This window comes from Pristis pectinata, chromosome 19, assembly GCF_009764475.1.
Source record: "Pristis pectinata isolate sPriPec2 chromosome 19, sPriPec2.1.pri, whole genome shotgun sequence".
Taxonomy (NCBI): domain Eukaryota; kingdom Metazoa; phylum Chordata; class Chondrichthyes; order Rhinopristiformes; family Pristidae; genus Pristis; species Pristis pectinata.
In genome coordinates, this window is record NC_067423.1 from 43,355,766 (window position 1) to 43,383,029 (window position 27,264).

Consider the following 27,264-nt stretch of genomic DNA (forward strand, 5'->3'; position numbering starts at 1 on the left):
CAAGGGGGAGAAGTCAAGGTTCCCTCAGCCCATTGGGATATCCTGGAAGATCGGCCTGAAACAGCTCTTCTCTCTGTTTTCTCCCAGCCTCCTGAAGGCGAGGAGTTTAGTTTGGGCTCCTGGCAGTTGAGTGAAGGATGTCCCTTCTGCATTGCAGGTCCTGTCTGTCGTTGCACAGCAAATTCAGACCATCCAGCGGGCAGTCTCAGAGCAGGTGAAGACATTCATCTTCGAAGGGACGGAGATCTCCCTGGACTGTTCGTGCACCGTGTTCATCACTATGAACCCCGGCTACGCCGGCAGAGCCGAGCTCCCCGACAACCTCAAGGCAAGTGCAGCGCTGTCCATCAGCACAGCAGGGAACCGCCAACCCGCGCAGACATTCCCTCCTTGAAGGACTCAGTGGGTCGGGCAGCACCTGGGGGAGGAAGGAAATTGTCGACATCTCAGGTCGAAACCCTGCCACACAGTCAGGATGCGGATAAAATTGAGATATAAAATGCAACTAATAGTCGGGAAATATTAAATGGCTGTGACTGGTGAAAGTTCGCCCTCACCTGCCCTTGGAGTACAAGGTTCAGACAATAGACACACACAGGAGACGGCAGATGCTGGGATCTACAGCAACACGGGACCTGCTGGAGGAACTCAGCGGGTCAGGCAGCGTCTGTGGGAGCCTGATCCAGGGTTTCGACCCCAAACGTCGACGGTTCCTTTCCTCAGCTGCTCGACCCGCTGACTTCCTCCAGCAGATCGTGTGTTGGTTCAGATAATAGTCGGGACACAGACGGTATGACAGTCAGGGCAGGATTTGGAGAGGCACAGGAGAACAGGATGCAGTAGGCCCAGGCAAGCTGTGCCGGGTAATGACAAGGCACAACAATATACACGGTGAACGGCAGGGCCCTGGGGGGGGCGGGTGTTGTAGAATAGAGAGGGGTACAGGTACACAGTCCCTGGAAATGGAGACACAGTCAGTGTGAAGGTGTTGCCCTCATCAGACGGGGCAGTGAGCTCAAGAGTTGGGACGTCATGTTACAGCTGTACAAGGCGGTGAGACTGCACCTCGGGTGTTATGCGCAGTTCTGCTCGCCCAGCTATAGGAAGGATGGGATTAAGCTGGAATAGGTGCAGAAGAGATTCCCCGGGATGTTGCTGGGATTGGAGGGATTGAGTTGTGAGGCTGGATAGGCCGGGGCTGTTTTCCCTGGAGTGAAGGAGGCTGAGGGGTGACTTTCGAGGTTTATAACATCATGAGGGGCACAGATGAGGTGGACGGTTACAGTCTATTCCCCAGGGTAGGGGAGTCTAAAACTAGAGGACACAGGTGAGAGGGGCAAGATTTAAAGGGGACCTGAGGGGCAATTTTGTTGGTCAGTATATGGAACGAGCTGCCAGAGGAAGTGGTTGAGGCAGGTACATTAACAATATTTAGAAGTTACTTGGACAGATACAGGGACAGGAAATGTTTAGAGGGATATGGGCCAAACATGGGCAAATGGGACTGGCTTAGGTAGACATCTTGGTCGGCATGGACCTGTTGGGCCGAAGGGCCTGTTTCTGTGCTGTATGACTCTTTGGTTTAAATTGGGAGTCACTCTCGGGGTCCGGTGTGGGTGGTACTGTGTCTGGGGTCAATGTCGGGGGTCGTGGGTCTGGGGTCAGTGTCGGGGGTCTGGTGTGGGTGGTCCTGTGTCGGGGGTCCGGTGTGGGTGGTCCTGTGGTGGGGGTCCATTGGGGGTGGTCCAGTTTGGATGGTCCGGTGTCAGGCGTCCAGTGTGGGTGGTCTGGTGTGGGGGGTCCGGTGTCAGGAGTCCAGTGTGGGTGGTCCAGTGTCAGGGGTCCAGTGTGGGTGGTCCGGTGTCGGGGGTCAGGTGTCCGGTTTCCGGTGTGGGGGGTCTGGTATCGGGGGTCCAGTGTCATGGGTCCGGTGTGGGTGATCAGGTGTCAGGGGTCTGGTCTCGGTGTCCAGTCTCGGGGTCCGGTCTCAGTGAGTTGCCCGTCCAGGCTGTCGAGCTGTCCCTTCCCTGCCGCCCCAGGTCCTGTTCCGCACGGTGGCCATGATGGTTCCCGACTACACTCTGATCGCAGAGATCTCCCTCTACTCCATGGGCTTCGTCAGCGCCCAGGTCCTGGCCGCCAAGATTGTCACCACCTACAGACTCTGCTCGGAGCAGGTGAGCTGAGCGTGTCAGTGGGGCGGGCGTGTGGTTTGGTGCCAGCCCTCGGTCTGGGTCGGGGGATGCCCCGGGTGGTCACAGGCTCTCTCTGCCCCTGAGCCAGTCACTCAAAGGTCTGGACCCGATGCCCGGGCACCATTCTACCGGCCAGTCCGGCGTCTCCCTGACCCAGGCCGGCAGGGCCCGGTGTGGCCCCCGGAGCGGGCGTCACAGGGAGACCGCTCCCTACTTACGGCACTGCCAGGGCTGGGGGTAGGGGCCTATACGATATGGTCATTTAAGAGACTCTTAGGTAGGCACACGGACGAAAAAAAACTGAGGGATCTGGGAGGTGAACTAGAGTGGGGGATAGATTGAATGGGGGTAATGTTTATATAGGTTGGCACAACATTGTGGGCCGAAGGGCCTGTACTGTGCTGTAGTGTTCTACGTCCTAATGGACATGAGGAGGAGCTGTTTCACACGCTGTGCGGTTGGCAGCTGGACCGCACTGCCGGCGGATACAAGGGAGGCAGGTTCCGCTGTGGTCTTCTCAAGGGAATTGGATAAGTAAAAATTTGGGGGGGGGGATATTTGCAAGGGGGCAGAGAAGGCACCAGGGCTTGGCTGTGTTTCTATAGCCAGATGAATCTGTCTAACCTCCTTACCCACTGGCTGTGGTAACGTCAGTCTTTACGTACCAAGTGCCCAAGACGCAGCAGGATGGAGGACTGATTTTCAGTTGAAACCTCACTCTTAGACCGTCGTCTGTGGATCCAGTCCCCACACCCAGGGGAGGAGCCTGGGGAAGCAGGGCTTTGGTGGGCAACTGGGACGGCAGTGGTGAGGGCAGGGTTCTCCTACAGCTGGATGCCTTCCTTAACAGCTGCAACCATTCTGAATCCAAATGCCACAGCAGTCGGGACCACTCCTGGGGCAGTGGGAGGTGCCTTCTCTCCTGCCAAGCTCACTGACTGAATGTTGAATGTTTAGCTTTCCTCTCAGCATCACTATGATTATGAGATGAGAGCGATCAAATTGGTGCTAACGGCAGCCGGGAGCCTGAAAGTCCGAAACCCTGAAGAGAAGGAAGAGGTGGTCACGCTCCGAGCCATCACTGACGTTAACCTCCCAAAGGTACACAGACCGCTCGCTCCCTCTCCACATCAGCAGTGACAATTCATCAGGTCTACGGGTTTGCTTGTATTACACACACACACACACACACACACACACACTCAATCACACACACACACTCACAGACACATTCACACTCACACACACTCACACACAGACACACTCACACACACACTCACTCACACACACACTCACTCACACACACACACTCACACACACACTTACACACACACACACACACACAGACACACACACACACACACAGACACACACACACACACAGGCACACACACACAGACACACTCACACACACACACTCACTCACACACACAGACACACACACACTCACTCATACACACACAGACACACACTCTCACTCACACACACACACACACAGACACACTCACACACACATACATTCACACACACTCACTCACACACACACTCACATAACACAGACACACACACTCACACACACACTCACTCACACACTCACATACACACTCACACATACTCACTCACACTCACTCACACACAGACACTCACACAGACACACACAGACACACACAGACACACTCACACACACACAGACACACACTCACTCACACACTCACACACACACAGACACACTCACACACACACTCACACACACACTCACACATACTCACACTCACTCACACACAGACACTCACACAGACACACACAGACACACTCACACACACACAGACACACACTCACTCACACACTCACACACACACAGACACACTCACACACACACTCACACACACACAGACACACACACTCACACACACTCACACACACAGACACACTCACTCACACACACAGACACACACACAGACACACTCACACACACACTCACACACACACTCACACACACACACTCACTCACACACACTCACTCACACACACACAGACACACACACTCACACACACAGACACACACACTCACACACACACTCACACACACACTCACACACACAGACACACACACAGACACACGCACTCACTCACACACACACACACACTCACTCACACACACACAGACACACTCACACACACACAGACACACTCACTCACTCACAGACACACTCACACACACACACTCACACACACACTCACTCACACACAGACACACTCACACACACTCATACACACACAGACACACACACACTCACACACACAGACACACACTCACTCACACACACACTCACACACACAGACACACTCACACACACATACATTCACACACACTCACTCACACACACACTCACATACACACACACTCACACACACACTCACTCACACACACACAGTCACACACACACTCACATACACACACACACGCACACACACACAGACACACAGACTCACCCACACACACTCACTCACACACACATATGCACACACTCACACAGAGACACACACAGTCACTCACACACACACTCACTAACTCACTCACACACTCTCTCTCTCTCTCACACACACACACATACACACACACACACACACACGGTTGTGTCGATGGTACCGCTGGCCTTATCAATACTGCACAGGCTGTCAGGCAGATGCCCCAGAGGGCCGGATCCTTCTGCATGCCAGCCCACGTCCCACAGACGTCGGGGGCACCCCAGAGGTCAGGCGTGGGCTCATCACTCAGACTGCTGCACCCATCAGACGTGCTGAGGTGAACTGCTCCCCCCACCCACCCACCCCCCACCGCTGGTGGGTGTGGGTAAGCAGGCTTTATTGGAGCATGATTCAGCCCAATGTGCAACCACCGCCCACATCCTGCCTGTTAGTTGGTCAACAGCTGTCCAGTCGCACTTCTGAAATTTTGCATCTTATAACACCTTGCACTGTGCCCCAGAAGGGCTGGTGAAGTCAGGTTACTCACCCACGGACACGGCTACAAGGTGCACAGAGCAACCTCCCTTCACCGGTCTATTGGTCGGGACACTGGGACGTCCACCCTTCTGTCCCCACCCTCCACCTGAGAGAACAGTTAAAGTCTCATCGGAGGAGACGCCCCCCAGAACGAGTCTCCCTTCATTCCGTGCAAAGCTGTGTGGCTCAGAACGCACCTGTTGAGTTACTGCAAGTGCTGGGTAACTAGTGGGCTGTGGACAGTCTTCCAGTTGTCCTCGGCCACACATCTTGCAATTCTGATTTCTGATTTCGGTTTTATTGATCGCCGCCAGCCATGCTAACTGTACATTTGTTTTCAATTCCAGTTCCTGCCCCACGATATCCCACTTTTTGTCAGTATAATTTCGGATCTCTTCCCGGGTGTTGTCTTGCCAGCTGCTCATCACGGTTGCCTGGAGATCGCCATCAGAGAAATCACTCACAGACTGAATCTGCAGCCAACTCCCTGGTTCATTGAAAAAATCATTCAGGTGATGAGGTTGATGTTGTCCTGTGTAATGTCTTGTCATGGGCTTGATGTTGCCAAGGCTGGGGAGTGCCACGTGCTGACATGTTTGGGCTTGCTGGGAATGGGGGAGGTCTTGGACTAGATGGCAGCTTTGGGCCAAGGCTTTCAATCCCAGTTAAGCCGAGAGTGAGTTTGCTGCCAGGTTTGCCTCGGTGAGGCGTCGCGGTTGGAAGCAGAACCGGTGACATCCCAGACTCGGGCCGTCCTTATTGAGGCCACAAGGAGGCCAAGGCCTTCACCGACATTATGCAGGACAAGGTCCACATCCTTCTCTGTGACCCTGGGGGGAGCTGGATATTTCTCTTCAACACACCTGAACCCCTCGAGTCTTCCACTCCATCTTGAAACACCGACTGGTTTGGAAATGAACCCATTCTAACCATTTGGGTGGAGTCCGTGCCTCCAGGAGAGAATGGTTTGGGCTTTGCTCCGATATGTTTACTACCGACTAAAAGGCTAAAATTCCAGGAATTTACAAGGCTGTGTAAGTTTTAAAAAAAGTTACAGTGAAAATTAGTTTATTCTTGGTTTTGCAAAATCCTACTGTCAAAGCATTAGAGTCTTAGGGTTATACAGCAGAGAAGCAGGCCCTTCAGCCCCACTCAATCAAGTGCTAATCCCTTTTCCTCACGTTTGGCCCATATCCCTCCAACCCGTTCCTATCCATGAACCCGTCCAAATGCCTTTTAAACATTGTAGTTGTACCCGCCTCTGCCACTTCCTCTGGCAGCTCGTTCCGCACACCCACCACCCTCTGTGTGAAAAACCTGCCCCTCAGGTCCCCTTTAAATCTCTCCTCTCTCACCTTAAACCTGTGCCCTCTAGTTCAGGACTCCCCTCCCCTGGGAAACAGACTATGACCATCCATCTTATATATGCCTCTTTTATAACATAGAACACAGGACACTACAGCACAGTACAGGCCCTTCGGCCCACAATGTTGTGCCGACATTTTATCCTGCTCTAAGATCTATCTAACCCTTCCCTCCCACATCGCCCTCCATTTCTCTATCATTCATGTGTCTATCTAAGAGTCTCTTAAATGTCCCTAATGTATCTGCCCCCACAACCTCTGCCGGCAGTGCGTTCCACGCACCCACCGCTCTCTGTGTAAAATACTTACCCCTGACATCCCCCTTATACCTTCCTCCAATCACCTTAAAATTATGTCCCCTCGTGTTAGCCATTGTCGCCTTGGGAAAAAGTCTCTGACTGTCCACTCGATCTATGCCTCTTATCATCTTGTACACCTCTGTCAAGTCACCTCTCATCCTCCTCCTCTCCAAAGAGAAAAGCCCCAGCTCACTCAACCTATCCTCATAAGACATGCTCTCCAATCCAGGCAGCATCCTGGTAAATCTCCTCTGCACCCTCTAAAGCTTCCACATCCTATAATGAGGTGACCAGAACTGAACACAATACTCCAAGTGTGGGCTGACCAGAGTTCTATAGAGCTGCAACATCACCTCGCGGCTCTTGAACTCGATCCCCTGACGAATGAAGGCCAACACTCCATACGCCTTCCTAACCTCTATATGGTTTTATAAACCTCTATATGGTCACCCCGCAACCTCTTTCGCTCCAGAGAAAACAGTCCCAGCCTATCCAGTCTCTCCTTATAACTTAAGCCCTCCAGTCCCGGTAATATCCTTATGAATCTTTTCGGCTTAGTGACATAGCTGGGCGACCAGAACTGCACACAATATTCTAAATGCAGCCTCACCAACGTCTTGTGCAGCTGTAACATGACGTCCCAGCTCCTGCACTCAGTGCCCTGACCGATGAAGGCCAGCGTGCCAAACGCCTTCTTCACCACCCTGTGTCGCCGCTTTCAGGGAACCGTGTACCTGTACTCCTGGGTCCCCCTGTTCTACACCACTCTCCAGGGCCCGACCGCTCACTGTGTAAGGCCTGCCCGGGTTTAACTTACCAAAGTGCAACACCTCGCACTTGCTTGGGTTAGATTCCACTTGCCAGTGCCTGGCCCACTTCCCAGGTTGGTCTAGATCCCCCCGTAAACTGAGACAACCTTCTTCGCCGTCCAATACACCACCAATTTTGGTGTCATCTGCAAGGTTACGAACCGTGTTAGTAACATTGTCTTCCTTGCTTTAGTGGTGACTGTAACCGTAAGGGCAAAGGAGGTGTTGGGGATATAGTCTGCAGGGTGTGTTGTGTGAATTCTGGGCTCCGGGATCACCACCGGTGCAAGTGAAGCAAGACCGGGGACAGGGGAGGGATGGTATCTCACGGGCAGCTGTGCCCACAAGTAGGCACTCTGTACCACCTCTGCCACTGCCGAGAACGGCAGAAAACTGTCCGAGACGGGCATGTACCCGGCACCATCTCGCACGCACAGCACAGACATCTCACCGCTAACACACCATCTCCCTGCATACGCACACCCCATGCTTACCACTCCTCACACGCAACCCACGCCCTCCACACACACACACACACACACACACACACACACACACACACACACACACACACACACACACACACACACACACACACGCCCCACGCTGAAGCTGCACGCACACCAAGTAGGCAGACGAACTTGGAGCGTGGATTGGCTCTGGGGACTGGGATGTTATCGCCATAACAGAAACATCACTGAGGGAAGGGCAGGACTGCCAGCTCAACGTTCCAGGATACAGGTGCTACAGGTGTGACAGAGGTTCAGGTAAGCGAGGAGGGGGTGTTGCCTCCTGATAAGGGAGAACAGCAGTGCTTAGAGACGACATTCTTGGGGGATCGTCCAGTGAGGCCATGTTGGGAGAAACAAGAAGGGGAGGTTAAGTTTCTTAACGTTTGAACAATTGGCAACTAAATATAAATTGCCAAAAACTCACTTTTTTCAATATTTGCAAATTAGAGATTTTCTCCAATCTCAAGTACATACCTTCCCTATAAGTCCTGATAAGAACTTATTAGATGTAATTTTTAATTTGAAGCCTTTCTATGATGCTTCAATATCTAAGATTTATAGTAGATTATCAGGAATGAATAAGGTCCCTTTAAACAAAATTAAAAACACTTGGGAACGCGATCTGCAGGTTTCAATTTCTGAGGAAACTTGGAATCAAATTTTTAAACTGGTTAATACTTTGTCATTATGTGCACATCACTCCCTCCTTCAATTTAAAGTGGTCCATAGAGCTCACCTGTCCAAAGACAAGTTATCCCGTTTCTATTCAGATATATCTCCTTATTGTGACTAATGCAATAATGGAGAAGCTTCCTTAATTCATATGTTTTGGTCATGCCCGAGTTTGGAAAAATTCTGGATAGAGGTATTTCAAACTTTTTCCATACTTTTAAAAATAAATTTTAAGCCAAATCCTTTAACTGCATTATTCGGGATTGTCGGAGAAAAAGATACAATTCTGGAGACTTCTGACTTGCCCAGATTGGCCTTCATTTCTCTTATAGCCAGGAGGGCTACGTTGCTTAAAATGGAAGGAAACTATTCTCCCAACTCATGCTCAACGGTTACGGGATGTTATGTCATGTCTAGATTTAGAGAAGATCCGTTGCTCTATTTCTGGATCTATTCTGAACTTTCAAATATTATGGGGACCTTTTTTGAACTGCTTTCAAAACCACTGATTTGGTGCTTAATGTACAGATATTGGCCAATACTACTATGTCTTTAGGATGCTACTAAACAGCTTTGGTTTTGGTAGTGGGGTTAGATTTTTTTTATAGTAAAATTATTCCAACTTATCAATATCGACTGATATTTTTTTGTTTATCAATATGAAGCATTGTGATTTCTGGTGTGATTCAATACAATCTATTTTGTAACATTTTTTTTTCCTTTGTTTCATGCATTTTGTACTTCTTATTTGAAATTAATAAAAATATTGGCAAAGAGACGACATTCTTGGGGGATTGTCCAGTGAGGCCATATGGGTAGAAACAAGAAGGGGAGGGTCACTGTAGTGGGGCTGTATTATAGACCCCCCAACAGTCAGCAGGAACTTGAGGAGCAGATGTGTAATAGAATTTGCTGATAGTTGTAAGAATAACAGGGTTGAATTAGTGGGAGATTTTAATTTCCCTGGTATTGACTGGATTAGCCAGAGTGTTAAGGGGCTAGATGGGGTGGAATTTGTAAAATGTGTCCAGGAAAGTTTCCCTATTCAACATATAGAGGGACCCTACTTGGGAGGGTGCAATACTGGACCTTCTCTTGGGGAACAAGGTAGGGCAGGTAACTGAGGTGGCAGTCAGGGAGCACTTTGGCTCCAGCGACCATAATTCTATTAGTCTGAAGATAGTGATGGAAGAGGCTCATAGGTGAGGGTCCTAAACTGGAGCAGGGCTAATTCTGGGGGGAAATTAGGCAGGATCTAGCAGAGGTTGATTGGGTGAGCCTGTGTGAAGGGAAAGGAGTGAATGGTAAGTGGGAGGCTTTTAAGAGCGTGATATCCAGAGTCCAGGAGCAGCATGTTCCTGCTAGGGTAAACCTGGCAAGTTTAGGGAACCCTGGCTGACAAGAAATATTGAGGATCTGGTCAAAAAAAAAGGAATGAAGCTTACATTGCGTTTAGGAGGTTGGGGACGAGTGAATCCCTTGATGACTATAAAAAGATTAAGAATACTCTTAAGAGGGAAATCAAGAGGGCAAAGAGAGGATGGATGGACCTGGCAGGTAAGGTTAAGGAAAATCCCAAGAGGTTCTAAAGCTATATAAAGAGTAAAAGAGGTGGCCACAGAGAGAGTAGGTCCACAGAACCATAGAACATTAGCACGGGAGATCATGTCTTAGAATTTGATTGAGTTTTTTGATGATGTGACCAAGAAAGTTGATGAGGGCAGGGCTGTAGACGTGGTCTGTATGGACTTCAGTGAGGCCTTTGATAAGGTTCCACATGGTGGGCTGCTCTGGAAGGTTAGATCACATGGGATCCAGGGAGAGCTGGTTAATTGGATACACAGTTGGCTCGATGGCAGGAAGCAGAGGGTCACAGAACAATACAGCACAATACAGGCCCTTCGGCCCACCATGTTGTGCCGACCTTTAAACCTCGCCAAAGACTATCTAACCCCTTCCTCCCACATATCCCCCTATTTTAAATTCCTCCATATGCTTATCTAACAATCTCTTGAACTTGACCAACGTATCAGCCTCCACCACTACCCCAGGCAGCGCATTCCATACCCCAACCACTCTCTGGGTGAAAAACCTCCCTCTGATATCTCCCTTGAACCTCCCACCCATTACTTTAAAGCCATGTCCTCTTGTATTGAGCATTGCTGCCCTGGGAAAGAGGCTCTGGCTGTCCACTCTATCTATTCCTCTTAATATTTTGTACACCTCTATCATGTCTCCCCTCATCCTCCTTCTCTCCAAAGTGTAAAGCCCTAGCTCCCTTAGTCTCTCCTCATAATGCATCCTCTCTAAACCAGGCAGCATCCTGGTAAATCTCCTCTGCACCCTTTCCAATGCTTCCACATCCTTCCTATAATGAGGCGACCAGAACTGGACACTGTACTCCAAGTGTGGTCTAACCAGAGTTTTGCAGAGCTGCATCATTACCTCACGGCTCTTAAACTCGATCCCACGACTTATGAAAACTAACATCCCATAAGCTTTCTTAACTACCCTATCCACCTGTGAGGCAACTTTCAGTGATCTGTGGATATGGACCCCCAGATCCCTCTGCTCCTCCACACTCCCCAGAATCCTGCCATTAACCTTGTACTCCGCCATGGAGTTTGTCCTTCCAAAGTGTACCACCTCACACTTCTCCGGATTGAACTCCATCTGCCACTTGTCAGCCCAGCTCTGCATCCCATCAATGTCCCTCTGCAACCTTCGACAATCTTCCACACTATCCACAACACCGCCAACCTTTGTGTCGTCTGCAAACTTGCCAACCCACCCTTCTACCCCCTCATCCAAGTCATTAATAAATATCACGAAAAGCAGAGGTCCCAGAACCGATCCCTGCGGGACACCACTAGTCACAGCCCTCCGATCTGAATGCACTCCCTCCACCACAACCCTCTGCTTTCTACAGGCAAGCCAATTCTGAATCCACACGGCCAAGCCTCCCTGGATCCCTTGGCCTCTGACCTTTTGAAGAAGCCTACCATGTGGAACCTTGTCAAGTGCCTTACTAAAATCCATGCAGACCACATCCACTGCACTATCCTCATCAATCTACCTGGTCACCTCCTCAAAGGTGGTGAGGAGGCACTACTGGCAGACGTTGTGGGGGTAGATACATTAGGGACATTTAAGAGACTCTTAGATAGCCACATGAATGAGAGAAAAATAGGGGGCGATGTGGGAGGGAAGGGTTAGATAGATCTCAGAGCAGGATAAAATGTCGGCCCAACATTGTGGGCCGAAGGGCCTGTACTGTGCTGTAGTGTCCTATGTTCTGTGTTCTATAACATGGCCCTGTCCCACACCCAGCACATACTTTCCACATGGATACACACCCCCACATCCCTTACACCTCAGGGTGTGGTCATCTGTGTGGAGCTATGAAGATACCCGCACAGCTGTGTTCACACCACCCCCTGAGCCTGTACCTACTGAACCCTCCCACAGAAGGAAGTGTTACCTGTTACACAGGACCCCGCCGGACCCCTACACCACCTCTGCAATCACCACTGCTTCCTAACGTGATGCTGTCTTGTCTCTGGGTTCCCCGCCGCCTGCCCTGCCGGTGAACATGTACATCGAAACACACAGTGAAATGCGTCTCTTGCGTAGAGTGAGGTATTTCCCTCACTTGCAGTCTGTCCCTCACCTGTGCATTGACTGAACAACTTCAATGTGTTCTGTGGCTCTCTGAGTATGACCAGCTGCAGTCCTAGAGATCTGGGTTGGGGGACTCCACACGGCAATCCCACCCTCCACGAAGATGCTGCCACTCATAATTTCAAGCTGGATCTCAATTCAGCAGTTAAGCCAAACTCTCCAGCCGGAAAGGCATCGACTTCAGTTCAGATCTGCTGACTTGCAGGGGTCTCTCCCCCCATCACAACTTCTGTTGTGCCCCTAACGCCACCCCATGTATTACAGTCTAAGAGGGAGGCTCTGTATCTGTGTGTTGCTCATTAACCCAGGACAGTGCAGGTGTCCCAGTGTACCTCTCCTTATCCTGGGATAGTATGTGTGTCTGACTGCGCCGAGCACCTCGCTTGTTAGCTTGGTTCATTATAAGGAAAGCCCCCTGACCCAGTCCGTCTCGTTATCGCAGGCATGGTAGTGTAGCGGTTAGCGTAACGCTTTACAGCGCCAGCGACCCAGGTTCCGTCAGGAGTTCGTACGTCCTCCCCGTGTGTCCGCGTGGGTTTCCTCCGGGCGCTCCGGTTTCCTCCCACATCCCAAAGACGTACGGGTTAGGAAGTGGCAGGCGCGCTGTGTTGGCGCCGGAAGTGTGGTGACACTTGCGGGCTGCCCCCCAGAGCACTCTATACAAAAAGATGCATTTCGCTATGCGTTTTGATGTACATGTGATGAATAAAGATCTATCTATCTATCTATCTAAATATCCAGAACCCCGTGTTGTACCTCTTGCCTTCTGGCGATCTCTCCAGCAATGAATGACAGCTAACTGGTGGGATTTTGTGCCCAGATCTACGAGATGATGCTGATGTGCCATGGCTTCATGGTGGTTGGCAGTGCCCTGGGCGGTAAGACCAGCGCGCTGAAGGTGCTGGCGGGGTCCTTGGACCTGCTGGAATCCAGAGGCCTGATGGAGGAACGCAGGGTGCAGTACGTCATCGTCAACCCCAAGGCCGTCACCATGGGCCAACTGTACGGCAGCTTCAACCCCACCTCGCACGAGTGGAGTGACGGTGAGTGTGCTCCGGGATATTGGCGACTCATTATGGCTCCAGTCACCCACACAGTTATGGAGCTGACAAGGCCAGGGGAACCCAGCTCAAAGCTCTAATGAGTCTCTCTGACGCTAAAATACGAGGCTCATCATGTTTCAGGAATGAGCAATAACACAGGGGCAGCAGGTTCACAAGATCACAAGACAAGGGAGCAGAAGCAGGCCATTCGGCCCATCGAGTCTGCTCCAAGGAAAGGGAAATAGAAATGAGAAATGGGGAATGGGGGAAGAAGAAAAAAAAGCTATTCTAATCCCAATTACCGGCCTTATCCCCATATCCCTTGATATCCTGACTATTTAGATATCTATCTATCTCCTCCTTGAACGCCCCCACTGATCTGGCCTCCACTGCTGTGCGTGGCAAGGAGTTCCACAAATTCACCACCCTTTGGCTAAAGAAATTTCTCCTCATCTCTGTTTTGAAACTGTGCCCTCTGATTCTAAGATTGTGCCCTCTGGTCCTGGACCCACCCACCAAGGGAAACAGCCTAGCCACATCTACTCTGTCCTTTCCTATCAACATTTTAAATGTCGCTATGAGGTCCCCTCTCATTCTTCTGTACTCCAGTGAGTACAGTCCAAGAGCCGACAAACGCTCATCATACTTAAGCCCTTTCATTCCTGGAATCATCCTCGTAAATCTCCTCTGAACCCTCTCCAACGTCAGCACATCCTTCCTAAGATGTGGGGCCCAAAACGGCGCACAATATTCCAAATGAGGCCTCACTAGTGCCCCGTAGAGCCTCATCAACACTTCCTTACTTTTATACACTATACCTCTCGAAATGAATGCCAACATAGCATTCGCTTTCTTTACCACCGATCCGACCTGGTGGTTAACCTTTAAGGTATCCTGCACGAGGACCCCTAAGTCCCTTTGTACTTCCGTACTTTGAATTTTCTCTCCTTCTAGATAATAATCTGCCCAAATGAAATGTTGGCCTTCATTGCTGGAGGGATTGAATTTAAGAGCAGGGAGGTTATGCTGCAACTGAACAGGGTACTGGTGAGGCCACACCTGGAGTACTGCAAGCTGTTCTGGTCTCCTTACTTGAGGAAAGATCTCCTGGCTTTGGAGGTGGTGCAGAGGAGGTTCACCAGGTTGACTCCGGAGATGAGGGGGTTAGCCAATGAGGAGAGATTGAGTCGCCTGGGACTATACTCGCTGGAATTCAGAAGAATGAGAGGGGATCTTATAGAAACATATAAAATTATGAAAGGAATAGGTAAGATAGAGGCAGGAAAGTTGTTTCCACTGGCAGGTGAGACTAGAACTAGGGGACACAGCCTCAAGATTCGGGGGAGTAGATTTAGGACAGAGATGAGGAGAAACTGCTTTTCCCAGAGAGTAGTGAATCTGTGGAATTCTCTGCCCAGGGAAGCAGTCGAGGCTACCTCATTAAATATATTTAAGACACAGTCAGGTAGATTTTTACATAGTAGGAGAACTAAGGGTTATGGGGAAAAGGCAGGTAGGTGAGCTGATTCCCAGCCAGATCAGCCATGATCTTATTGAATGGCAGAGCAGGCTCAATGGGCCAGATGGACTCCTCCTGTTCCTATTTCTAATGTTCTTATCACATTAACTCATGGTGGCCCAACCCCGCACTGCCCGTCTCCATCTCTTACCCAGGATCCACAAGCAGGACTGTCCTGGTGGGCCCACGGTCTCTGCCTGCTCCTGCCCCACTGAACTCGTCTCCTCATACCTCGACTCTGCCCCGTCCTCCCTGGTCCGGCCCCTTCCCACCTACATCCGGGACACCTCGCGCGCCCTCCGCCCAACACCCCACCTTGACCGTGGACGTCCGGTCCTTAAGCACCTCCGTCCCCTCCATCAGGTAGGACTTCAGCCCCTCCGCTTCTTTCTGCGACTCAGATCCAACCAGTTCCCCTCCACCGACACTCTGAACAACTCACCCCGAACATCTTTGGATTCTTCCCACTTTCTAAAACTCAAAGGTGCAGCCAAGGGCCCCCGCTGGGGCACCAGCCATGCCTGTCTTTTCGTCGGCTACGTGGAGTGGTCCATGTTCCAGACCCGCTGTGGCACCATTCCCACAACACTTCCTCCACTGCATCGATGGCTGCATCGGTGCCAGTCCCTGCACCCGTGCAGAACTTAATTTCTTTTTCAATCTGTTTATTGAATTTCAAATTAATTCAAATTAATATACGTAACATTAATGGTTGTACATACAGTACGAAGAGATCGGGATAACAATACTGACAGTTAATTTATACTTACAGGGAGTAAAATATGTAACCTGGACCTCCTGCACTCTTGCTAAGTGAGCATGATACAGAAAAAGAATTGAAAAGAAATTTAATTATATGAGAAAAGAACCCCCATATCAAAAAAAATAACAATCTAAAGCAAGCCAAAAACTTCAAAAAAAAATTGGACTGATCTTTCTTCGGTTAAAAACACATTATGATGTTGTCAGCTCCGCTCCTCAATATTCAAAGGTTATTGAAAGGGATCTGAAAAAGGTCAGCTCATATCATATGGAAATATTGAATAAATGGACTCCAAACTTCCTCAGATTTAAGCGAAAGGTCAACAGTACCACTCCTAATTTTCTCTAAGTTTAAACATGTTATAGTTTGAGAAAACCATTGAAATGTGGTAGGAGGTATAGGGTCCTTCCATTTAAATAGAATGGATCTCTTGGCCTTTAATGTAACAAAAGCAATCATAGGACAAGCACAGAACTTAATTTCATCAACTTCGCTACCAACTTCGACCCCACCCTCAAATTCACGTGGTCCATCTCCGGCACCTGTATCCCCTTCCTTCATCTCCCTGCCTCCATCTCCATCTCCCCTGACCTCTACTCCAAACCCACCAACTCCCACGGCACCCTGTCACGTGCAAGGGCGCCGTTCCTTCCCCTCGTTCCTCTGTCCTCCGCCGCATCTGCTCTCAAGATGAGACCTTCCATTCCAGGACATCTGAGATGTCCTGCTCTTTCAGGAAACGTGACTTGCCCTCTGCTGTGGTTGACGAAGCCCTCTCTCGCGCCTCCTCCATTTCCCAGGAGGATGCAAGGACTGGGCACTCCAGGTGCGTCCTCACCATGTAACTCCACGGGTGACCGGCGGGAGTGCCCTCCTCCAGCAGCAAGTACTCGTGGACCTGCTGCCAGACAGGTGTTGGCGGCAGATGCAGTCGTGGGTCTCACACAGGAAGTGGCAAATGGCGTACAATGTTGGAAAGTGTATGGTTGTGCACTTCAGCAGAAGAAGTAAACGGGCAGACTATTATTTAAATGAGGAGAATTCAGAGATGCAAAGTGACTTGGGAGTCCTCGTGCAGGATACCCTAAAAGTTAACCGCCAGGTTGAGTCAGTGGTGAAGAAGGCGAATGCAATGTTGGCATTCGTTTCTAGAGGGATAGAATATAAGAGGAGGGGCGTGATGTTGAGGCTCTATAAGGCATTGGTAAGACCTCAGTTGGAGTACTGTGTGCAGTTTTGGGCTCCTTATTTAAGAAAGGGTGTGCTGACGTTGGAGAGGGTTCAGAGAAGATTCACTAGAATGATTCCAGGAGTGAGAGGGTTAACATATGAGGAACGTTTGACGGCTCTTGGGCTGTACTCCTGGGAGTTCAGAAGAATGAGGGGGGACCTCATAGAAACATCTCGAATGTTAAAAGGCCCGGACAGAGTAGATGTGGCAAAGTTGTTTCCCATGGTAGAGTCTAGTACAAGAGGGCACGACGTCAGGATTGGAGGGCGCCCATTCAGAACAGAGATGCGGAGACATTTCTTTAGCCAGAGAGCGGCGAATCTGTGGAATTTGTTGCCGCGGGCGGCTGTGGAGGCAAAGTCATTGGGTGTATTTAAGGCAGAGATTGATAGGTATCAGAGTAGCCAGGGCATCAAAGGTTATGGTGAGAAGGCGGGGGGGTGGGGCTACATGGGAGAATGGATCAGCTCATGCTAGAATGGCGGAGCAGACTCGATGGGCCAAATGGCCGACTTCTGCTTCTTTGTCTTATGGTCTTATGGAATCCCTGCAGAGAGAGAGAGAGAGAGACAATTGCAAAGCCATGGGGAGAGCTGGCGGATCAGACTGAGAGATCGCTCCAGCAGGAAGCTGGAGACACAAGCAAAAAAAAACTACGTGGGTCAAGCAGCATCTGGGATGGTTGAGAGGCTGCAGCAGGACTGAGCGTGCAGAGGTGAGAGGGAGGGGTGAGCGAGGGACTGGCAGGTGGATGCAGGTCAGGAGGGAGATGATGGGTGGGTGAAGCCAGGTGGGGGGGTGGGGGGGGCGGTGAGTGGTGGAGTAGGCAGACAGCAGCTGGTAGTGAGTTGTAGCTAGAATGTAGTCAAACAGCAGAAGGGCAGGCGAAACCATGGAGGGGGAGAAGTGGAGCTGGTGCTTTCCAAGGATGTAAAGATTTGGAGATTCACAAGGATGTTGCCTGGATTGGGGAACAGGCTGAGGGAACTCGGCCTTTTCTCCTTGGAGAGACGGAGGACGAGGGGGGACCTGATTGAGGTGTATAAGATGATGAGAGGTGTTGATCGGGTAGATCGTCAGAGGCTTTTCCCCAGGGCTGAAATGGTGGCTACAAGAGGACACAGGTTTAAGGTGCTGGGGAGTAGATATAGAGGAGATGTCAGGGGTAAGTTTTTTACTCCGAGAGTGGTGAGTGTGTGGAATGGGCTGCCAGCAACGGCGGTGGAGGCGGATACGATAGGGTCTTTTAATAGACTTTTGGATAGGTATGTGGATCTGAGAAAAATATGGGTAAGCCCAGTAATTTCTAAGGTAGGGACATGTTCAGCACAGCTTTGTGGGCCGAAGGGCCTGTATAGTGCTGTAGGTTTTCTCTGTTCTCTGTTTCTAAGGTGCAGACTTGATGGGCAGGGTGGCCTCCTCTCATGCTTCACTAGTTTTATAACCCACGTGGAGTCGGGCTTCATTCTCATGCACTGCCTCCTTACCGCAAAAGCTAACATCTTATCATCTGTAGTGACATCCCCACCCTCCCTGCAGCCAAACAAGCTTCTTTCCTCTCCTTCCCAGATCCGTCGAAGAGTTTCCGACCTGAAACGCTAACTCTGCTTCTCTTCCCGCAGATGCTGCCTGACCGGCTGAGTATTTCCAGCATTTTCTGTTTTTTCTTTAGATTTCCAGCTTCTGTAGTTTTTTTCCCGATTTTCATAGATCACCTGTCTTTCTGCTTGCCTGGTGGACCTAGATGTTACTTCCTACCTCGCCGCTGTTACCCTGGGTGGGATGGTATGGTTGGAATATAGATGGGTTCAGAGCATCTTTCCTGGGGATGGTTCCTTTCGTGTATTCTAGCTACCGAGTGAGTTGACTGCACCTGAGTGTTTCTCTGCGACACTGCCGGACACTTGGCCAATCTCCCATTGTCCCAGTAATTTCCACACACATTTCTCTGCACAGCACAAACCAGGGTGCTCTGGATCTGACGTTTGAAGCCACAGGCAGGATAGCTGTGGGGAAAGCCAGTGAAGGCAAGGTATTCACTCAAGGTATGACTGAGATGCAGGCAGGGCGCAAGCTCGCTGGTGTAGAGTCTCCCCCTCTGTGGTCAGCTCACATGGATATTTGCACCTCAGAGTAATACCTCCAGGCTCAAGGACAGCTTCTACCCCACGGTGATAAGACTATTGAACGGTTCCCTTATACGATGAGATGGACTCTGACCTCACAACCTACCTCATTATGACCTTGCACATTATTGTCCACCTGCGCTGCATTTCCCTGTAGCTGTGACACTTTACTCTGTATTCTGTTATTGGTTTTCCCTTGAACTACCTTAATTCACTGTATAATGAATTGATCTGCATAGACGGTACGCTGCCTTGGCGAAGCAGCCAGCATAATCAAAGACCCCACCCACCCGGGTCATTCTCTCTTCTCTCCTCTTCCATCAGGTAGAAGATACAGGACCCTGAGGGCACGTACCACCAGACTTAAGGACAGCTTCTACCCCACTGTGGTAAGACTATTGAACGGTTCCCTTATACAATGAGATGGACTCTGACCTCACGATCTACCTTGTTGTGACCTTGCATCTTATTGTCTACCTGCACTGCACTTCCCTGTAACTGTGACACTTTACTCTGTACTGTTATTGTTTTTACCTGTACTACATCAATGCACTCTGTACTAACTCAATGTAACTGCACTGTGTAATGAATTGACCTGTACGATCAGTTTGCAAGACAAGTTTTTCACTGTATCTCGGTACAAGTGACAATAATAAACTAATACCAATACCAAACCCCTAAGATCCTTCTGTTCATCAATGTTCCTTAATTCCCTACCATTTACCGTGCATGTCCCCCTCTGTCTGACTTCCCAAAAATGCATCACCTTGGGATTAAATTCCACCTGCCAACACTCCACCCAGCTTTCCATCTGTTCTCTATCCCGCTGTAGCCTTGGACAACCCCCCTCGCCATCCACAACACCACACAATCCACAACACCGGCATAAACTCGCCAATCATTCTCCCACATTCACATCCACGTTGTTCATATGGATGACAGATAACAGATGCCCCAGCACCGATCCCCGCGGTACACCACTGGTCGCAGACATCCAGCCATCCCTCCACCACCCCGCCATCTGCCTCCTACCACCAAGACAACTTGGGATCCAATTAGCCAGCTTGCTTTGGATCCCATGTGCCTTCAGCTTCCGGCCTCCCATGCAGGACCTCGTTAAGCACTCTGCTGGTAGTTCTGTCTTTGTTACTCTCATTAGCAAATATGAAACATTTGAAGAGCCCTCTGTCACAGTTCTTGCATTCCCTTGTGCCTTTTCTAACCCTAACCTAGTCGCAGTGCTTCATTAACCTGCCAGTGTCTGGTGCCTGACCTAAGGGTCGTTGTGTCCTCTCACTGGAGAAGTGACAGTTCTTGCACGATACAGTTGAAGGCAGAGGTGGGTTCTGCTGGTGGAGACGGCTGCAGGTGTAGTGACAGGTATTGGTATTGGTTTATTATTGTCACTTGTACCAAGGTACAGTGAAAAACTTGTCTTGCATACCGATTGTACAGGTCAATTCATTACACAGTGCATTGAGGTAGTACAGGGTAAAACCAATAACAGAAAACAGAGTAAAGTGTCACAGCTACAGGGAAGTGCATTGCAGGTAGACAATAAGGTGCAAGATTACAACAAGGTAGATTGTGAGGTCAGAGTCCATCTCATCGTATAAGGGAACCGTTCAATAGTCTTATCACAGGTAGGAGAGCACAGGGATATTGGTTAATATTTGGAAGTAACCAGATGGACAGTAACTACCAGTACCAATTCTATCATTGCTCTTTAGTACAAATACTTTTTTTTTAGATAAGATACCTTTATTAGTCACATGTACATCGAAACACACAGTGAAATGCATCTTTTGCGTAGAGTGTTCTGGGGGCAGCCCACAAGTGTCGCCACACTTTCGGCGCCAACACAGCACGCCCACAACTTCCTAACTCATACGTCTTTGGAATGTGGGAGGAAACCGGAGCACCCGGAGGAAACCCACGCAGACACGGGGAGAACGTACAAGCTCCTTATAGACAGCAGCGGGAATTGAACCCGGGTCACTGGCGCTGTAATAGCGTTACACTAACCACTACACTACAGTGCCTGCCACATACGATCCCGTGCGGGGCAGGCATGGTACTTCCACCTGCCGCGTACCTTCACATACGATCTGTAAACATTATTCCACAGAGCTGCGACTGCAGCTTCTACCTTGGATTCTACACCCTGCAAGCTGTTCTGAATAAAATGACCCCACTTTGCCTCCACCTCTACCTCCACCTCCACCACTGCAATGTTCAGACACCTGCTGCATTTATTTGTTCCGCTGAGTGCTCCCAAGCTGACTCCCGTGAGTGGGTCAGAGATGGAGCAAATTCTGGTGCCGTTACAACACTGTGGGAAAGCTTGACTTCTTCAGCCAGTCACGGAACACTGTGCAGTGAGCTCTGGAACTGATTTTAACAGGGATCCTGGCTAACATCTTCCGTGAACATGCCACCAGCCTGACCAAAGACCGGAAGTGGTGCATCTTCGATGGTCCAGTGGACGCAGTCTGGGTGGAAAACATGAACACAGTCCTTGATGACAATAAGAAGGTAATAGGCCGCAGGCTGTGTTCAGACAGACCGCTTCCACAGTCAGCCCAGCTTAACCCTGAGCTAGCAAGGACGACACGTCCTCAATGTGTTCTTTCACCGCATAGAATTCTACTGACCTCACTAAAATGACATCCGATATTTTCTGATTTTGATTCATTATTCCATTTGAATGACAACTTTCACATAATGTGCTCCAGGGATAGAGAAACATTTAATTCGGATAAGAAACAGATTAATTGGCAAAGAAGTGTATTCCATTCAGATAGCTAACATGAAACAAGGATTCTGTAGCTCACTGTTAGGACACAGAACATAGAACATTACAGCACAGTACAGGCCCTTCGGCCCACAATGTTGTGCCAACATTTTATCCTGCTCTAAGATCTATCTAACCCTTCCCTCCCACATAGCCCTCCATTTCTCTATCATTCATGTGTCTAAGAGTCTCTTAAATGTCCCTAACGTATCTGCCCCTGCAACGTCTGCCCCTGCAACACTTACCCCTGACATCCCCCTTATACCTTCCTCCAATCACCTTAAAATTATTGCCCCCTCGTGTTAGCCATTGTCGCCCTGAGAAAAAGTCTCTGACTGTCCACTCGATCTATGCCTCTTGTCATCTTGTACACCTCTATCAAGTCACCTCTCATCCTCCTCCTCTCCAAAGAGAAAAGCCCGAGCTTGCTCACCCTATCCTTACAAGACACGTTCTCCAATCCAGGCAGCATCCTGGTAAACCTCCTCTGCACCCTTTCTAAAGCTTCCACATCCTTCCTATTAATGAGGAGACCAGAACTGAACACAATACTCCAAGTGTGGTCTAACCAGAGTTCTATAGAGCTATAACATCACCTCGGGGCTCTTGAACTCAATATCCCGACTAATGAAGGCCAACACTCCATACATCTTCTTAACAACCCTGTCGACCCTATATGATAACATGTACCTCAGGTTTGGTGTTGAAATGGGTTTGACAGTGGGGGGGAGGGCTCTGATTTGAAGGTAGTACCCATGAGGTGTATTCCTGTGTCCCACAGCTCTGTCTGATGAATGGGGAGATCATCCAGATGAGTTGCCAGCAGAGTATCATCTTCGAAGTTCTGGATCTGGAGCAAGCATCACCTGCCACAGTCAGCAGGTGGGTACAGGGACCAGGCCTGATCGGGAGTGGGATAAATGTGGGATCGTTACTTAGCAATGAAACACACAGGAAGACGCCAGGCTGTGCACCAGGTCGGTCTGCAGTCAGGTTTGTGACGCATGCTTAGTTGCAGCTGGGGTGAAGAGATTTTCCGAGATGAAACCTATTTGGTAGACATCTGCTTGCTCAGAGATCTCATTTATATTGCACCTCTAATGTGGCAATGCTCCGCATCATCAAACTGAATCTGACGCAGAACTAGAAGGTTAGGTGGTCAAAGGAAGGTTTGAAGGAGTGGGTGAAGGTGGCGAGGTTTAATGGGGGGGTCCCAGAACGCTGAGCAGTCACGGGGGCACGAAGAGGTGATGGGAGGGAGAGGTGCAGGTAGCTTGGCATCAGCTGCGACCCCACATCCCCAGCTCCTCAGACAGGAGCACGCCTCCCGCATGACAGGAGGTCAGCCCTCTTGAGACAAAACACCGCGGAGAGAAGTCTTCCCTCTTGACCCTCTCACCCCAGAGCCTCTGTGGGACCACGTGAAGCTGGTATTTTTGAAGCAGCAGACAGATGGATTTTTTTCTGTAATGTTCAGGCTGCTTCAAGGGTCTTTGTAGCTGACTCCATTCAACTCACTCCCCGACGAGCCTGAGAGTGGGTGGCGACGGCACTAAACGGTGTGGGTGTACACTGCTTCCTGCTGTTCACACCTGCTTTCAGGCGTGTCTTACACCAGTCAGTGTCGCAGTAGACGGGTTAACTGTACGTGGATTGGTGTCGCTCCTACACACTGCGTACTTCGAGCATGTACGTGCGACGCACATGGAACCTCCCGATCAATCTCCCCATTGTACCTCTTTGGGTCTGTTCGCTGCTAGAACACAAAATGAGACGAGAGATGAGATGAGATCTCTTTATTAGTCACATGTACATCGAAACACACAGTGAGATGCATCTTTTGCGTAGAGTGTTCTGGGGTCAAGTGTCGCCACGTTTCCGGCGCCAAAATAGCATGCCCGCAACTTCCTAACCCGTACGTCTTTGGAATGTGAGAGGAAACCGGAGCACCCAGAGGAAACCCACGCAGACACGGGGAGAACGTACAAGCTCCTTACAGACAGCGGCCGGAATTGAACCCGGGTCACTGGCGTTGTAATAGCGTTACGCTAACCACTACACTACTGTGCAGTTACACGTAGAACTTCGAGGGCCGTTGATCAGATCCGGCCGTTGTTCCCAAGCGTGCTGTACTCACCGCATGCCGTGGTAACGGAGAGAGGGACACTTAGACTGGGCGCGAGAGGTTCAAGTTTGAAGGTGAATTGAGCTGGATGCTGTCAGGGTGCTGACCTCAGGCACTGACTTAACCATCTAACAATGTCGACAGGACCATCTGACTCAGGAGGCACGCCTTTGCTTTTCTCCGAACAGGTGCGGAATGATTTACATGGAGCCCATGAATCTGGGATGGAGGCCGTTGGTGCAGTCCTGGTTGGCGACCAAACTGCCTCCCCAGCTGACGCCAGACCAGAAACAGGCGGTGCGGGTAGGTGGCTGGTGACGCGACCACCGTTTCACGGTGCGGTAACGACTCGCGGTCCCGACGCGGTGTGGCGTGGAAGCTGCTGACAAGCCGATGTTGTGAGTGGAGCTCTCACCCCGGAATTCTCGCCTCCACCCCCCCCCCCCCCCCCCCAGGTGCTGTGTGACTGGCTCCTGCCACCATGTCTGGATTTTGTTGAGAAGAGGTGTAACCTGGCTGTGCAGTCGTCTGCCATGCATCTCACCAGCTCCATGCTGAAGATCTACCAGAGCCTGTTGGCCAAAATCAGGTCAGGAGCTCGGGGCAGTTAGGTGGGGCGATAAACCTGGCTGGAGACCGACCGCAGTCTGCTCTCCCATGCCAGCCAGAAGTGGGACAATACTTAACACCCCCCATCCCCTCTCCCTCCCTCTCCCTCTCTCCCTTTCTCCTGCTCTTTCTCCCCCATCCCTCTCTCGTAGCTCTCTCTCCGTCTCTCTCTCCCTCCCCCCTCTCTACCCCCCTCTCTCTCTCACCCCTCTCTCTCTTTCCCTGTCTATGTGTCTCTCTCCCCTTCTCCCTCTCCCCATCTCCCTCCCCTTCTCTCTCTCTGTCTACCCCTCCCCCTCTCCCCCCTCTCTCCCCCACCTCCCCTCTCTCTCCCCCTCTCTCTCCCCTGTCTCTCCCCCCTCTCCCCCCTCTCTCTCCCCCTCCTTCCCCTCCCCCCTTCTCCCCTTCTTCCCTCCCATTCCCTATGTGACGCTCACACCCTTTCCCGTTCACACGCTGAGGTCGAGGTACAATGCCGGGGTGGTGGCACTGAAGTGCGTGACGGACGGAGAGGTCTCCAGGTGTTGTGTGCCGTACCCAATGGTGAGAGGTGCCCACAGCTGAAGGGGCTGAGGCCAGACAACCCTTCCCTGAGATACAGCGCACTCCCAGTCCTGCTGCCTCCCAGGATGGCCCTGGGGCTGGGGCTGGGGCTGGGGCAGGGCTGGCATTGTACATGTCTCTGGGAGGGTGGCAGGGCAGGGCTGGGTGGGGGCCTAACCCCCACAGACCCCCCCCACCTGACCCCTCCTCCTTCCCCAACCCAACCCCTCCTCCCCAATGCACGAACCCTCCTCCCCTACTACCGGCCCCTTCTCCCCCCCACCACCGGATTTGCCCTCCTCCACGCACCGGTGTAGGCTTCATTCACCGGTGTCCTGTGTTCCAGCTTTTCCAGCGATAACATTGACAAGGAGGAGGAGATCTTTCTGGCCTTCAAAGCAATGGAGGAAAAGAGCTTCCCGGCTACAGGACAGGAGGACCTGCAAGAAGTCACCAATGCACTTGTTGCTTATGCCTTCTTCTCCATAATCTGGTCTGTTGGTGGCATTCTTGACCCTTCCTCTAAGCACAGGTAACACCACTGGGGAGGAAACATTGATCATTTACCCTCACCGTCTGCTGTGGGTGTGAAGTCAGTGCTGTCAGTTTAGAATGACTTCAGGCGACTCAGCCTGGCCGACTGTAATCCCGGAGGAACTCAGCGGGTCGGGCAGCATCCATGGAGGGAAACGGACGGTCACCGTTTCGGACCCAACGTGGCTAGGTTACTGGTTACCAGCCCCAGCACATTTCACCTGAGCACACACCGTTGGCCTTGCACTATGATGAGGCTCTGGGGGATCGCACAGGCAATATTTGCATAGCCGATCTATTTTTTTAATTTTTTAATTTTATTTACAGCGTGGTAACAGGCCCTTCTGGCCCAACGAGTCCACGCCGCCCATTTTAAACCCAAATTAACCTACCCGTACGTCTTTGTTAACATTACATTCAGCCGTCATGGGCGGGAAATTGCGGACAAATGAGGGATAGTACTAATGGAACCACGGAAGCTTATATTGTGATTTTTTATCACGGTTCCAGTGCATTTTATCTTAATTTTTGTATTGTCTTCGGTGCAGCAAAGTATGACATGATGGTCAGTGCAATTGTGTTCAACTGTTGTTCCATTGTAAGGAAAAAACAGAAAATGCTGGAAACACCCAGCAGGTCAGGCAGCATCTGTGGAGAGAGAACGTTTAGTGAGTGATGTCAGTTAGATCAGGTGGAGAGCTTAAAAGAGAAAACCTTCTGGTGCAGGAGTGAAGAAATCCAGATACGAAGAAGCTGCAATGGTGACTCTGAATAAAATGTTAGTCGGCCCTCAGTTAGAGCTCACCATGTGAGTGGTGCAGCGAGGGCACAGATTCACCAGGTGTCCCCTGGATGGGAAAGTACAAAGAGAAAGTAGAATGTTCTTTGTATAAATTTAGGAGAACACAGGTGATTTTAAGCATGTATTTAAACCAATGAAGAAATGTCACAGAGGACGTCGAGATATTATCTCCAACTAGAAAAACAAAGGACTGCAGATGTGAAAGGAGAAGGATGCTGGATGTCCAGGGTCCCGACCCGAAACGTTGACCGCCTGCTTTTCCCCACGGATGCCGCCTGGCCTGCTGAGTTCCTCCGGCATCTCCGTGCTTCTATCGCCAACGATCGGGGTTACTGAATGGACACGATGAGAAGATTAAATCCCAAAAGATTTAGACCAAGTTGAGGAAGGCCTTTTCTCCACGATGCTGTGGGACAAGTGGGCTACCTGCGATGGGCCGAAGGCCTCTTGTGATGGTTCTCCTGTAGACGACCGTGAGTGGTGTAATACGTACACAAGATGGGGGCTTCACTGGTAACTGCAGGTGGTGTCCATTCCTAACTGGACCTGTGGTGAGGAGGCAGCTAACAGGCACCACACCGGAGAGGGCTGCAGTTTTTCAGATAACGATCAGATGACCACTTGTAGCAACGCTGGC

At 50.5% G+C, this 27,264-nt stretch overlaps 1 protein-coding gene across 1 annotated transcript in view; it reads left to right on the forward strand.

The window, feature by feature from the left end:
- LOC127580592 (dynein axonemal heavy chain 3-like) overlaps positions 1 to 27,264 on the forward strand; it is a 230,133-nt gene that overhangs the window by 73,838 nt on the left and 129,031 nt on the right. Inside the window, 10 exon segments of the mRNA XM_052034178.1 lie at positions 158 to 328; positions 2,040 to 2,177; positions 3,153 to 3,296; positions 5,549 to 5,713; positions 13,359 to 13,581; positions 21,625 to 21,755; positions 22,796 to 22,896; positions 24,328 to 24,442; positions 24,595 to 24,728; positions 25,638 to 25,823. Of these exon segments, the coding sequence (XP_051890138.1) occupies positions 158 to 328; positions 2,040 to 2,177; positions 3,153 to 3,296; positions 5,549 to 5,713; positions 13,359 to 13,581; positions 21,625 to 21,755; positions 22,796 to 22,896; positions 24,328 to 24,442; positions 24,595 to 24,728; positions 25,638 to 25,823 (1,508 nt within the window).